The following is a 16,636-nucleotide window of genomic DNA, read 5'->3' on the forward strand; positions in this document are numbered from 1 at the left end:
CGCAGCCGAGCTGAATGAATCAAAGATTTCATCTTTCGTGGAATGAAGTGTATTCTGTCCATTGCACGAATGAAAAACATTTTTTTTGTTTCATATAATGCCTAAAATAGATCCTTGTTATTTGATGTTTTAATAATAATATATTCAGACACAAGAGAGAATCTGAGATAGAGAGAGCTTTATGCTGACGTGCGCTGTCGCATACACACATTGCAAACGCAAGCGCACACATACTGTGAATGCAAGCGTTACACGCGTAGTGTGCCGGGCTACTTAGCGTGTGTGCAAATCGTATGGATCCAAACTTGCACAGCAAATGGAGCCACAATTGCACGGAAGATAACGTCATAGTGAAATGGGACGAATGATCGATGTCAAACAACCAATCAAATAACAAGGATCTATTTAAGCGCTTTATAAAATCGTATATACTCATGTCACAACTCTCTGGCACAAATGTGTAAAACTTAAAATGTAGTACATTGTAGGCCTACATGTACATGTAACGTGAAATTCTGTGAAATTTCAAGATGTTTACGATCGTATTCGATAGCATAAAATTGGGAGCACTTAATCTAATCAGTTACAGGTGTATCACTTTATGTAAACAGAGCTAGGAATCACATAACCAGGTCACCATCTTTTTTTTTTTCCACACAAATTTTATTCCAGCACTGTCTTACAGACAGATTGAGAGAGGCATCTTTTTACATGACACAAGCATTACCAGAGATAGCCCGACAGCAGAAATGCAAGATTAGTGCACCGTATTTGACATAATTTTAGGTATAACTTAAGTATTACAGATTAAATTTGACAGTGCAATTTTTCGGATGTAAATCAAACTGATACACACTTCAAAACTAGGCAAAAGAAATTATTTAAACAAAAATGTTTTCTGGTTATTTACCCTGCAGTATTGATAAGTCCATCCGATAACTCTTTCTGTGTGTACAAGTACATATCGTACCAGTTGTGTATTCCTTTTCATGTCTCTGACAATCAGTTGAGGAAATTAGAATGGATAAATCTTATCAACTCTTTCAACTGGTAAAGCAGGAAATAAACAAATACATGCAATGCCTCCGGCACCCTTCTGGCAGAGGCATAAAAAAAACCACAAATATAGCAAATGTGAACACTTTCCCGCTTAAGTGGTGCATGCTCTAGTATGCTGTAGACTCTGTTTTAATGATGCAACTATTACTGGGAAGAGAAGGAATAAAGCAAGCACAGACATAACATAAACATGTGCAGAGTGTTATATGTAATGTAATACAAACTTTCCATTCAAAAATTATTTGTGCATATTTGTGCCCTGTATCCTTTGATAAAAACACATCAAAAACAAAGTTTCAAAATAAAATCCTTGTATTCACCGTCAGGCCCATCTCCCCCCCCCCCCCCCCCTCCTCCTCAGTTTCTCTGTGCTCCTTTCATGCACTCAGATCAGTGATTTACCTGTGAATGGCCATACTTGTTACTTGCACATACAAGTGACAAGAGTCACTGAGATGAGTAGTGGTAGATAATGAGTCAATACAATATTGCCAGATGTCTTCACCTCTTGTGAGGCAAAGTGGGTCAAAAAGACTCATGTCTGAAAATATGTGTATACAAAGCATTAGAGCTTCCATAGCAAAGAAAGCAAGAGAATCATTGTGGCAACCTCTACAATTCAAAATATCAGGCTCCCTGATATTTACACCACAAATGAGGATACATCAACCATGATTTTGCCAACTTGAGTCCAACATCCTCCAAGCTCTTCTGTGGCAACCTTTTTCAGCAAATCAAAAAAGGCCAATGATACAAGACTAAACATAAATGAATGTATGCCTGAACCCCACAGTGACAGACATTGTCAAATGTGATTATGTCATAACATAATATTGTACAGTACATCCTGAAAATCATCTCTACACAATTTGTCACAAAAAAAACCCCCAACAACTTGCAAAATCAAGAACAAGTTAAAAAGAAGAAGTTGTTAACAGGTATGGGAAACAAACGTACTTAGGTCAACAAATTATACGAAAGTGCATGTATCAATCTTGTTCCATGCTATTTATGGTTTGTAAGCATAAAATCAACACAAAAAGATACAGCATGGCATTCCTAAACCATGCAATTCAATACAGCAGTGGATTTTGTGTTGCAATCTGGTACACATGACATCTCCTTGAAAATTTAAGATCGAGTGTGGATGTCTAGTATAACTGAAATCCCTTGATTGTATGGTACTCATACAAATTGTACTTGTAGAAATCTGTGCAACAAGTTGCATTACATCATGTGTCTAAATGAGTGGGGGTGAGGACAAGAGATCTTCCTTTGATAACTCATATTAAGTACAGCAAAGGCCAATGTTTTTTCACCATATTAATCCAAATTGAATTACTATAATATTAATAACTTTTGTCTCATAAATCCAGATTAAGACACATTTGCACTAACTCAAAGCATACACTCTTCATGTTTTCTCTTCTACAACATTTCTGTAAACACTTTCAGGAACATTTCACGGGCAATGATGTTCAGCTTTATAGATAATACAATTACACACTCAACAAACAATCAATGTCGACCGACTCATATTGGTTATTCACATGATACACACACAGGGCTTGGCCTCTGATTGCATGCATAGTATCACAATAACTTCAATTCAAGAATAATTACACAGCCCTTAAAAAACTGGCCAAAAATCTGACAGATTTCTAGGCCATAAGCTATAAACACCATCAAGAAACAAAGCAAGTACACAAAAGAAAACAAATTAAGGCAGATTATACCTGTTTCTGCCTTTACCCTGTATGTAAATTTCAACAACATAAAGGATCCTCTATATTCTGCTGTGAGGCTCTTTGCTAATCTCATCTGCTTCATCTCAAAAGCTGTGATCCAATAATTCAGTTTACCTATTTTCTTGGATCCTGTTTGAATGTACTTGTATATCTTAATCTACACACACAACTACGAGCACTCCTAGAACAACATCATCAGACAAACTATGGCTTCAGATAGAACAATACATGGGTCACTGTCATACTTATATAGGACTCTTGCTTGAATGATATTACGAAAGTCAAACTTTCACTTGAATTTTGTTAAGCTTATGATCCACACTTCCATTAACACATAACAAATGGAAAGCAATGATTAGCTACGAAATTTGTGAGAAATCATGTAATCAATTTTATTGAGTGCAACTGAAATTTTCCTTCAGTACAAAATAGCATGTAATGACATAAAAATGAATGTGATATATCTTACTTATTAAGACCCTCTCCACTAGCTAATGCAGTTCTTTTTCACCAGTAATACACCATACTGATTTCAAATCCCTTTGAATGTATCAAAAGGCCATTACCTCTCCACCACACTGTAACATCTTCCATATATATTTCAATTCAATCTTTCAGCCACCTGAACAAAAAGTTATAACGTATGTATATGAAGATACAAAAATGTACACACTGGTTCCATTAATAAACAATACTGGTGTAATGCATATACTGTGTTTCAATACTTGTCCAATCATACAGACAACCTACGTGTTCTTCACTCAGAGTGAATCTCCATCAATCTTACACAGAAAGTTTAGTAAAGATTCCTTCTTTGACCCATACCACACAACAATGGTCCCATACTTATAATGAAAATATACCAGTAATTGTGAAGTCACAAGAAATCTAGAATTTTAGAGGGAGGAACAGTAGGACAAGGACAATCCATGTATAGAGAGCACCATCACAGGAAGAAAACAAAGAGAGAGAGAGAGACAAATTATTCAGAACCTGGTCAAGTGCTACACTTGCCATCACGACTACTTGTTCCGTCTGCCATTCCTACACCAGGCTCTGGAAGGATGAAACCTTTCAAGTCAGCTCTTAGAGAAGCACCCTGGTGACTACGCTCTGCCAAGCACCATGGCCAGAAGAGCCATTCTGACATACATGCCACACTCTGCCTGTCTGAAGTATGCCGCTCGGGGGTCAGAGTCCACAGCAGGACTGTCAAGGAAGAAGAGAAAGTCGGATCATGTAGAAATTACACTTTAACTCTATGGTTAGAGATGTTGTCCATCCTCACTGACAGTCACCATGGTATACTGATAACAAATGGCAAATTTTGTTTGATCTACTGCACAAACATCAGGAGAATGTAGTGAGTGTAATTGGTGACAGTGCAAAATGTCCCCAGCCCTCATCCAAGCCTTTTCAAAAGACAGTCAGTTGTAAGTAATGACACCATACATGACAGCATTGGATAAGATACTAAAACTAGAAATGTCTCTATGGCGACTGGTATGCCTCCGCCATAATGCATGATTCTCCTAATGGGTCTAGTGCATGTGGACAATGTGTGATTACATTTTCACAAAACTGACAAAATATTAAAATGACAAGTTTGTCACAAATGTGTTGAATGTTCACATTCCTTGACCTAGGTTTAATTGGATGAATAGGAGAGCATGTATTTGGGGATAGGACTTTAACTTGACTTTGACCCATTCATACGTTTATAAAAATGCATTGAGTACTTTTCAAGGTATGGAGAAAAAGTGCAATTCCTGAATTGAATAGTCTAGTAAATTGTTACCATTTTCATCTGGCCTTTGACCCTAAAATTCATAAGATAATCACTGTCAGGCAGAACATGCATAAATATGTAAAAAGTTTCAAGATAACTTGAAGCACTTCCAAGATATGAAGGAAAAATTTAGTTCAGCTCTTTCACCTGATCTTTGACCTTTTGACCTTTGAGGCAAAAAAAAAAAAGAAAAAAAAAATTCAAGAGAATCTCTATTAGGTTATACATCCATACACCAAGTGTAAAAAAAAATAATCCTGCTGGCATTGCATAAACATGAGCGAAATAGTAAATTTTTGAAGTGTTGCCCTTGACCTTTGACCCCTAAATTGTCTAGATAATCACTGCCAGTCAGTACATGTATATATACTTTGTTCCATGAAGATACCTTGAACAATTTCCAAGGTATGGAGAAAAAAAGGGAAGTTTTAATATCTTTATTTGACCTTTTGACCTTTGACATCATGACCCAAACTTTCACCACAGAATTTTAATTGGGTAATACATGTATATACTAAGTTTCAAGAAAATATCTCCAGGCATTGCATAGATATGGTGGAAATAGTGAAATTTTATGTATTTGACCTTGACCTTTGACCTTGAGCATGTGCACCCAAAAGTTGATAGGCACAACTTCACCCCCTTATACACATACATGTCAAGTTTCATTAGGATACCTTAAAAGGTTTTGATAGTTACGCTATCCACAAAATTCATTATGGACGGAAGGACGGACGGACAACCCGAAAACATAATGCCTCCGGCACCACTTCCTGGCAGAGGTATAAATACATGTATACTTATTTCTTTTTATACAACATAGAGTATGTCACAGGGTAAACTGTATGCACATGCATGTACTAATAAAGGTAGGCCATTCCACAAGTCAACAGTGTGATATTTACCAGGCAATGAACATGATGATCACATTAAAAAATAATAACAATAATAAAATAAACTAGAGAGGCACTCTTAGAGCGCAGAGCTCCGCCAAGCATGCAGCTCAATTCCACCACTGACCTTGTTCTGTCATTGGAGATATCAGTGATTTCCACTTGGCACCCATACATACTTATAGCATGACAAACATGTGCTGAAAGTCGCCCGATTTCCCAATATAGAAGCCTTTGTTACGTCATAAACCCTCAGCTGCACGGCGCACCTCTCCCTAGCAAAAACTTGCGCACTTTAGTGCGCGTATGCAAACCTCAAATACGCGCAGCCCTAACTCCCGAGTTCATTGACCCTACCTGCCAAAATATCAAAAATCCTTCATAAATTCCCCCAAAATTCTCGGATCACTACCATAATTTAATCATCTGTTACTTGTATCATTCTAAACATCTACTGCAAGTTTCATCCAAATCCGTTCACTACTTTTTGAGTTATTTTGCACACGCACAAACAAACAAACAAACGAACGAACAAACAAACCAACAGTAACGAAAACATAACCTCCTCCCTTGGCGGAGGTAATAAGGAAAGGTAACAATCATAGTTCAAGACAAGGCAAATCACACATAACCTTTGAAGTAAAAAATACTGCAGTCTGTCCTGAGCGAAGTATTGAACTCACCTGATTTCATTAACTCTGGGCAATGGATGAAGAACCACCATCTTCTCTTTAGCCTTGGTCATGATGTGAGGAGTGAGGACCATGCGATTATTACACTAATACAGGAGAGAGAGAGAGATACAGACAATGGACATTCACTATCATGCTTCTCACAGCCATTTGTATGAAGTACAGAATTTGATTATCTCTTATGTTTCTATGGCAATTGTAGTTACTACATTGCAATATCCCCAATGACAAAGATATGAGAGCTGCCACTCACAGAATGGTATAAACAATAATTAACCCTATTCTAACTGTCGGGGGGGGGGGGGGTCAATTTGACCCCCCCTCGACATTTCGCGCCATGATTCCGCAACGCGCAAAGATTTTGCCGCTTCGTTTCATGACTTTTTTCATTAAAGTCTCCCGCATATTTTGAGACCAAATTTGCGACGTCCGGGTACACTGTTCTGAAGTTACGCAATGTTTTGCATATGCATGTCAACCCAAAAACAGCTCAAATTCATGATTTCGAGTGCAAATCCAATGCAAATTGTGTTTTTTTGTTTAATTGATATAAATTAGGCTATTTCAACTTTTGAACATTAAAATTAATCAATTCTAATGTAGATAAGCTTGAAATAGTGCCTGCAACGAATTTTGGCCAAAAACAATAGAAAACAAAAGGTCAAAAAAACAATAAAATACATAAGAAATTAACAAAACAATAAAAAACAAAAGAAACTTATTTTGATTGCGCTATTTTTTTTCCAAGAAAATTGTTTGATGTGTCTTGAGGAACTATGACACAAAAATTTAGGAATCCTTCATTCTTTTTGATGGAGTTATAGGTGAAAATATGATTTCATGCATAAATTTGCATAATTAATTTATTAAAAAATATGAAATCAACATTTTTCTATTGTATGGCCATGTAATCTTATAGTTGACATCCGGCTCTATGTTCAGGCAAAATTTTGCGGCGATCGCGCGATCGGCGGCCGAGATCTGAAGGGGGGGGGGGGGGTCAAATTGACCCCCCCAGTAAAAACTTGGTCTCAAATAGCCCACTTAGAATAGGGTTAAACAAAGTTTTGCATGATGACCACAGTGATCTCACAATCTGTATCATCACCATCATCTTCATAATCGCAAAGACCATTACCATCATTAAGACCAAAGTCATTAGAATCAATAGCAGGGTGCCATATAAACTCTTGCCTAATTGCTAAGGGCAAATAAAAATCAAAGTTGGCAAGTGCTTTGGAACAATGAGGTTTGAAGCCACCCTTTTTTCACTTTTTCCTCCTTATAAGCCCACAAAATCAACCACACAGAAGTCCAGTGATAATGACTGTTTCTTGATGCGATGCACTAAAATTCTATTTCAGCAACTTTCCAACATGTGTTTAATTTATAAGAAGAAGCACTAATGCAATATAACACCAACTCTCGATCGAACCAAAAGTGTGATGTACATTCAAATGGTTGTGTTTCATTAAGTCCTAAACCTAAAGTAGTGATTTTCTTTAACATTTTCTTTTTTTACTGGACTTTGTTTTCGGGTGAGTAAAATTCATGTTCCAGCAAGTGTTCTGCAACAATTTAAAAAATCTTCTTTCCCGACTGAGCAAGTGGTAAAAAAAGTTATGTAGCACCCTGCAATAACATCATCATAATCATCCCATCATAGGGCAGCTTGGCTGACCTTCTCATACTCCTCTTCACTGTTAAATCTCTCTCGCTGCACTCTGGTCATGTAGAGAACATCTGTGTCTGGTAGGGCCTCCTCCAGGCTAGAGAACTCCTCCTACAGGGGTCAAATGTCAACAAGGTCTGGTCAACAGCATAATAAAACACATTGTCAATGGAAGACAAGATGTCCTACAGGATTTTATCAAAGTACAATGAAACTTCGGTTTACTGGGAAATGGTTCACTCATTTTAATTGGCCTCATTCCCAGCGCCACTCCCTTCTCCCAGGCAAGAGTGAAAATACAAGTAAAGAAGAAGATGTGGTTTCATTCTAGTTATAAAATGCACATGAAAGCAGATATATAACACATTCAAATAAGACAAAATTACACTTTAATCAATTTTTCTTTTTAACTACTTCTACATTATAAAAAATTGCATTGCAGCTCAAAACCACACCAGAAAACTTGATTCCAAATATAACCAAAAAACTGGAAAAATTGTGCAACTGCTTTCCCTTGAAACTCACCTGGGGGATTCCCCTGGAAGCTACATAGTCTCGGATATTCTGAGGCATCTTCAGGCTCTCAACGGAGACATAGCGCAGACTGACTTTGTAGAGGGTGAGAAGGCGGGCCAGGGAGTGTACTGTCCTTCCATGCTTTAGGTCCCCTACCATGGTGACCTGAAGAGGAAGAAGATTACTGGTAGTAACACATCAAATACTTAACAACCGCTGCTAAAACTTGGACACACAAGGTACATGACACACCTTTCATTTAATGTCAACTGAGTCTAGAAACACACTCATGTACAGTATACCAATATACCAAATCTGTGACAAAAAGTAACATATCATATTCTATATACAGGTACAAACACAGCTCCTGTCTAATTTTCTTTGTTTTCTTGACAACACTTTAAGCATCACTGAGTTGACCAATGACTCCAAAGCTAAGAGCACAAAATATAACATACCATTACCATGAATGAAAGTCATAAAATGTATATGAGAATATTACACCAATTCCTCCCCTCCCCCCCCCCCCCCCCCCCCCCCCCCCCCCAGTTTGAGGGAGATTGACCCTGTGTTATACATACGGTCAGGTTGTTGACTGTGCCGATTTCTTCTCGGATAGTGAAGACATCCAGGAGGGCCTGTGTCGGGTGCTCCCCCACCCCATCTCCAGCATTGATGACTGGCTTACGACACACCTTGGCTGATGCTTCCACTTTCCCAGGCTCAGAATGGCGGATGACTAAAGCGTCTGAATAGCTTGCCATCATTTGAACAGTATCTTTATGTAGAGGAATATGTGAGAACACATGAACTAATTTACACAGGTTCATAGAGTACAATATTGTGGTAAATGGAAATGTGGTCTGTTATTGTTGCGTCAATGCGTTGAGGCGCGTTGTGTCCATGCCAATGGTGCAGTGTGCGTGTGGTTGGCATGGGCACAACGCAACTTTTATTTTCATGAGATAAGATGACGCAGATTTAATTGATTCTTCACTTTCACTTGAGAGAGAATGGACATATTCTCTACGAGCTCTGCTATGTTGAATAGTTATAGGCCTGTATTTGTTATTCACTCTGTATTCGACATGTAGCTGAGGATAATGCGGAGTTTGTATTGGCAGACTGGGACTGTTTGATTTGCTCAATAAATCATTACAATTTCAACTCATGGAGACTGGCATCGTCAGCGTCATCATTAACCCGGTTTACAACAATATAAACCTGGTCCACATCAAAGGAACCAACAAAAATGGCTTAAAAAGCTTGTTTTGCTTGTGAGAACTTATCATTCACTACATAGTGTTGTAAGCCGGGTTAATGATGACGCTGACAGTCTCCAGTTGACGTTGCATAGATTTTATTGAACAAATCAAACAGTCTCAGTATGCCGATACATGTATAAACTCCGTATCATCCATCCGCATTATCCTCAGCTACATGTCGTAATGCGTCTAGACTCTATAGATACAGAATATAGTTGAACTTTTGATTATTCGACATCAAAGAGCTCGCAGAGACTATGTCCACGTCCATTTGTCTCACAATTCAAAGTCAAAGTCAAGAATCAATTAAATCTCCGTCATCTTATCTCATGAAAATAAAAGTTGCGTTGTGCCCATGCCAACCACACGCACACTGCGCCATCGGCATGGACACAACGCGCCTCAACGCATTGACGCAACAATAACATACCGCATATTTCCATTTACCACAAACTTCCCCGCGATTATATAACACAACCATGTGTTATATAATCCCAATTACATCATATTATTTTCATACCATTACACACAATAATACATAACGAAAAATTCCCTGCTCTTCACATCAAATCATTACACTTTACAGCAATTTCATACAGAGCGGATTAACAGTAGATAATTATAGAAATATATTTCAGGAAAGCGTCTGTTCCCCGCTTTTCCAGTCAAATATACAAACGCGGAAATACTACAAAATCGAACATTATTTTTGAAATCTGCCAAAAGCTGAAACTCTTGAACCTTCCAAATTTACAGTAAATCATACAAACTCAGATGGCATAAAGGTTCGGGCCAAGAGAATAACACATCAATACGTTATCTTCAGTTCCGCTTCAATGTAAAGCTCAGTTGTTCCACATTGTCAGTTATGTACAGATTCTCCGAGAAAATGGTCTATATAAGCCCAGATTAATGTCAAACGTGCCGTAACAGAACATGTTCTGCGTCGTATATACAACCATACATTAATGTCTGTATCAATTAAGATTTATATCGAGACACAACATAGACAGGTCTCTTAATACACATGCAAATTGTACATACAACAAGACAACTTCCCCGCGATTATATCATACGACCCGTATGATAATAATCTATTTTCTAAGAGTAAAATTTCTCAATTACTCAATATAACACATATCAGGAAATGCAACAGTTAAAACAAAGTGAAGTCATGGAATGTTAGAATTCACTACTAACAAATATGAGCTTCCCTGCTTTAGCAAGCGAATGATAAAAAAAACTTCCCCGCTTTATGTGTCATATCGTCACAGTCGACAATTTGTCATTGACAAAACTTCACACAAATTAAGGGATCATTCAAAGCATGAATTTTTGACCAACTATTCTCATTATCAAAAGTTTCTGACTCACTGAACAACCACTAATAATATTGTCAGAATGCCATGTTGTTCAGCTGCCAACAAAACAATTAAAACAATAGCTATTATAGTTCCTTCGTTTTTCCACGTAATAGTGATTTCAAATACTTTCATATCACTATTCCAATATCTCATTAAAAACTTCTTTTCAATCACATATCAATTAAAACTACCATATTATATTGATAATCATTTCTCGCATTGATATTGCATCTCTAAATGCGCATAGTTCCTAATTCCATTGCTACTTGAGATGGTACAAAAGTTTCAGCTGCAGTCATGAACGTATACACTGTAAGCGAATCAACTCACAACAAATTCCATGAACGGATAGCGGATTTCTAACCTGCAGCGACCAACCCCAAATCCGGTCTCCAATTTGACTCCCAGGGCCCCCATACCGTTCCCTGAACATGACATCCATGCTTCCACATGTTACAGTTAGGTATGCATGCCTCCCTTATTGTTACATTATTGACAACAATGTCACCATGAGAAATATTCTCCCCTTTTGGAATTGACCGCTCCTTTGGCGCTACATGAGTGCTTGGTGGCTGCACTTTTGCATGCTTTTGGATATCCTGACCTTCATGTGATAATTCGGGACCCCTCTTGGTACCCTCTCCCACAGGTTTTGCAATTAGAAGCACCCCAGCATCTAAATCCTTTGCATCAACCTGTTCATCACATGACTCATGTCCATGTCCCTCAGCATCAATTTCTGCATCACCCTCATCTACATCAACGCAACCCAGAATCTGCGATTCCCCATCCAAAAGAGTAGATATGGCATCCTCCTTCTCCTGTCCAGCTGTATCTGAGGAAAGATCTAACTGCTGAGCAACTGGGTCGGTGAACACTCCTTGTGTTCCAGCATCAGCACTCCCAGTTTTCAACCCATCCCCCTCTAGCATACAATCTTCACTGAGAACTAACAGTGCTTCTCTCCTAAGCACTTCAAATCGGCCTCCCCTATTTTTCATGTGCAAACGCCTCAACAAAATTCGTCCTCTCTCATCCCGTGTTCCACTGACAAGCTGGCTTGACAGAGCTTCGTCTCTAAGCTGCCTCAGAGCCGCAGCTTCCTTCTCATCGTCTGCAGCATCGACCAGTTTTGCATAAAGACGCATGAGAGCCCTACTGAAGTCTGCCAAGTCTTCATCATCATGTTGAACACGATTATAGAACAAACATCGCAAATAGTGAGAATTCTCTCGACTAAAACACAGACGGAGAGCTTTTACAATCTCTGTGAAACTCTCCCGCTTCTCGTCAGACAGACAATAAAGAATCTCCTCTCTTGCTGGCCCCGTAAGGTTGCTCACCAAAACCCAAGCCTTCTCCTCATCACTGAAATGGAAAGGTTCAATAATAAAATTGAATCCTTCCATCCAGTTAGAAAAAGGTGTTTCAGTGCCATCTTCACAATACCCACTAAACTTTTCAATCTGAGCATGGCCTAGAGCGAGATTTACACACAACCCTATTGCCTGTCGATATGATGACGAAGAGCAATTACCACTTTGCACATCCTTATAAACAACCTGTTCACACATGACTAATTACGCAGTTAAACTGACCAATTACGACATGCCATTTTCAAACATGACACGGGGATAATGCCCAAACGGCAGGTCAAAATCTGCCTGAAGTCCAATCGGTTTCAACGAAAGTTATCAAATACTTATTCAGTGCGTGAGATGCCATCAGCTCCAACCGTCACATCCTGATCGATGTCCTGCTGCTCCTGTGGTACACTCGCGCTGATAGACATCTACTGCAAACTCTCGATGCACCATTTGCTCCAGTCTTCAATCTGCTACCGACGAGCCTGATCATCTTGAAGTTGCCTCAAAGAGTAGTGTTGCTCTACCAGGGCTGATCAACGTAAACCATCAAGATCACTCCTGCATACTCCTGTCCGCTATCAAAGTGTAGTCAAAACAGCAGGTCTCCTCGGAGCGAAACGTGGACCATTATTCCGTCATACGTACTCGAGGCTGTTATTCGTCGATCAGGGTTCTTCAACTGGATGAACGTCGCAATCCGCCAGACTGTCATCATCCCACTCCTGACACCATTTGTTGTAAGCCGGGTTAATGATGACGCTGACAGTCTCCAGTTGACGTTGCATAGATTTTATTGAACAAATCAAACAGTCTCAGTATGCCGATACATGTATAAACTCCGTATCATCCATCCGCATTATCCTCAGCTACATGTCGTAATGCGTCTAGACTCTATAGATACAGAATATAGTCGAACTTTTGATTATTCGACATCAAAGAGCTCGCAGAGACTATGTCCACGTCCATTTGTCTCACAAGTCAAAGTCAAAGTCAAGAATCAATTAAATCTGCGTCATCTTATCTCATGAAAATAAAAGTTGCGTTGTGCCCATGCCAACCACACGCACACTGCGCCATTGGCATGGACACAACGTGCCTCAACGCATTGACGCAACAATAACATACCGCATATTTCCATTTACCACAATAGACTGAGAACAGACTGACAAAATGAGAGAAAAGCAGCTAACAAGACCAAGGAGATTGCCCTTACCTGCCAAACTTTCTCCTTTCTGGTGTGACGATGTGCTGGCATTGAAGTGGATCACACTGCCTCCAAGGCGCTGCATGGCAGCCACAAAGGAACTTGCAGTGCGGGTACTGGCTTCGTAGAACATGAGACTGATCACCTTGCCCTGAATCAACACCACAAATACCAACATAATTTAGGTTATTAAGACTGTCATATTTGTGAATTTTAAAGTGTGTATTCCTGATTGTGTAAACAGACAACAATTTGAACGAAAGTTTAATATGGAAACCTGACTTCTTTAATCATCACTGTCTGAACATTAAACAAGTATCTGATGATAAACAATATTTTCCTGTGTAGAAACCACTCAAACTTACCCTCAGCACAGGGTCCAGGACCTTATCTTTCTGTATACTCATACGCATGTTGTGGGCCACATTGAAGAGATAATGAAGCTGTGGAAAAGAAGAAGTAATAGATCTAGTCAACAAGTGATCCATGCATTAGGGCAGACCAACAAAACAAGACAGCTTCAGTCTGCAATACATACATGCCGAATCAACCTTTTTCTATGAATATACAGTACTCTCCGCGTAATCGGGTATCGCTTAAACGGGTACTCCGTTTAATTGGGTAGTAATGTCAAAATCAGTTCCAATGCACATTAAATTTACCTGATAATCGGGTTGCCTCTCCGCATAAATGGGTAAAGAATTTTCTTCTAACATAATTTCTACCCACATTTTATCGCAGATAAAACACTTTAAGAAATCATGAATGTCAAATTTTCCACGGGTAATCGTATTCTCTGTAATTTGCAAAGAAGACCAATCATTTGGGGAGTGATTAAACATAAATTTTCTGAAGACATATTTGGTCGTAAAAAGAGTGTAAATTATTGCTCGTGACCCAGCAAGTGTAAGGTATGTATAATGTGCCGTGCAAGCATGCGTGTTCAAGCATACAGCGTAGGTGTTTGGTGCAGTGTACAATGCATGTATGATGTACATACACACATTGTATGTGTCAACTGTGAATGAGACGTGTTCTTCTGTTAATCGGGTACTCCGCTTAATCGGGTAAGAAACGCTCTGCCCGAACTTAACCGATTATGCGGAGAGTACTGTACTACAATGTGGACATGTATGACAACATGAAGCACACAACGACTAATTCCATTCAACTACTTTCTTGTTTATATGTTTCTTTTTAATCTGCATTTTTGACTCTGTCACTTGAGCAGTATCTTTTTGCTAGAGGATGAATAAGTCATACTTGGCTCTGAATACTGGGGAGGCCACTATTAAGTCGGACATTTTCTTGACATTGATGTATTTATAGCTTAGGGCAATTTTTGTGCAATATCTCTGCACAACAAATTTCTTTAGTAAAATATGACTTTTAATGAAAATGTTCAGTGCTTGTAGCAATTGTCAGTGTGAACCTGAGACACAGTGAGTTGAATCTACCAAGCAATGTACAGAAGGTGGGATATACACAGAGGCTTGCAACTAATCAAAACTTTACCAAATTATCTCCTGAGCATAGTTTGTCCAATAGGTGTTGATGTATATAATCTTCACTTCACAGTACACAAACATGTGACAGGTTATGAACTAATAATCAATTAAATGTTGACAAAAGAGGATACGTAAACAGCACCCTACTTAACACTTAAGAGTGTTACACAAGGCATAGACAATTTTCTTTCAAAACCAATTATTGCCACTAAGTTTTCTTCCAACATGTAAGAAAAAACAACAAAAGGATTCTCCATTCTTTACTCATTTTCCACAATTACTTTAAACCCACAATTCTTTTCTGAATTTTGCAAGGAGCCAAGATTCATGAAAATAAAATGCATGTGAAAGTGTTTGTCTACACAATGCACTGAATGCCAGTGGTGATATGTAACGTTTCATGCTGCAAAATAAGGCTGTTGGCTCCACTTTGCTAAAGTTTCATGTCACGAATGTTAGTGGTTTTACAGTATATCATGTGATACACATCATGGTGCACATCTGAGAAACTTCACTGTCCAAATGCAGTAAACACAGCAAATGAGCAGATAGTAACAAAAAAAACAACAACAACAACCCTCCACAAAAATGTGCTGCAGAAAATATGCACACAAACCAATTTTTATTCCCACTTCTTTCGCTTACCAACAAGAATATACATACATAAAGCAATGTCATATGCTTGGGTCTCTAAACCATCATAATTCTGTAAGTCAGACAAGCCAGATTCCACTGAGTTTGATAGGAGATCATAAGAGTGTAAGATTCACCTGTTCCTTGGTCATCTGAGCTGCACTCAGGATGTGCTTTCCAGCCAGAGAATGCCCTGATGTGGTGAGAGTGGGAGCTGGTTGGAGGGGAGTGAGTGGGGGTGCATCGCCATGGGAGTACGGGGAAATGGCCCCCTGAGGGGAGGTGTAGAAACCAGCACGTCCACTCCCAGAAGGAACCACAGGCGGTGACATCAAGTTAGAGTCTGTACCAACGGAGAAAATGTATTTGTTACCCTAGTACCTGATGTGGGCATCCATGTGATTAGAGATTGCTTTCTAGGAAGAATCATTAAATGGCCATGAACCAAATCAGCATCCTTGTTTACAGCAGCAGATGTAGGGCCTTTTTTCTTCTGTGACTGAATTCAGAAGAAATTATGCTTCCTGATAACTAAATATCCTTCACTGGAGTGGTAATAATTGGTGATCACTACACAAACCACAATGCAGTTCTCCACAAACCCACCTGCCACCGAAGAAAACAATGTACTAACTATTCCTATGAGCACACAATACAATAATCAATCTGTTTCTATAATCTAATCCTACATCAAATTAAATACATGTACACTAAACAAGGATTACTGAATCTATGCACCATGGTCAGTCAAGCTTGCCCACTACACCAGTTGACTTACCAAAGCCAAATTATAGCCACATATTGCCTATAAAATCTTCAAACGCAGAGGTGCAAGAGTCATTTTTGCTTCTTTTTTTTTTTTTTTTTTCAGATTTAATAGACTCAGCCATATATTAACCCTATTCTAACTAGGCTATTTGAGACCA

General features: G+C 38.8%; 1 protein-coding gene across 1 annotated transcript in view; it reads right to left on the minus strand.

The window, feature by feature from the left end:
* Positions 1-3,293: 3,293 nt before the first annotated feature.
* The window catches only part of LOC139721497 (multifunctional protein CAD-like), a 64,799-nt gene continuing 51,456 nt past the window's right edge, over positions 3,294-16,636 (minus strand). Inside the window, exons 32-39 of the mRNA XM_071632812.1 lie at positions 15,848-16,053; positions 13,935-14,012; positions 13,579-13,720; positions 8,951-9,147; positions 8,379-8,534; positions 7,863-7,964; positions 6,173-6,267; positions 3,294-4,016 (exon numbers count right to left, since the gene is read on the minus strand). Coding sequence (XP_071488913.1) covers positions 3,914-4,016; positions 6,173-6,267; positions 7,863-7,964; positions 8,379-8,534; positions 8,951-9,147; positions 13,579-13,720; positions 13,935-14,012; positions 15,848-16,053 — 1,079 coding nt within the window. The 3' untranslated portion in view covers positions 3,294-3,913. The remainder of the gene's footprint in view (positions 4,017-6,172; positions 6,268-7,862; positions 7,965-8,378; positions 8,535-8,950; positions 9,148-13,578; positions 13,721-13,934; positions 14,013-15,847; positions 16,054-16,636) is intronic.

This window comes from Diadema antillarum, unplaced genomic scaffold, assembly GCF_040938485.1.
Source record: "Diadema antillarum isolate AM-2024a unplaced genomic scaffold, OU_Dant_1.0 scf00000144, whole genome shotgun sequence".
Taxonomy (NCBI): Eukaryota; Metazoa; Echinodermata; class Echinoidea; order Diadematoida; family Diadematidae; genus Diadema; species Diadema antillarum.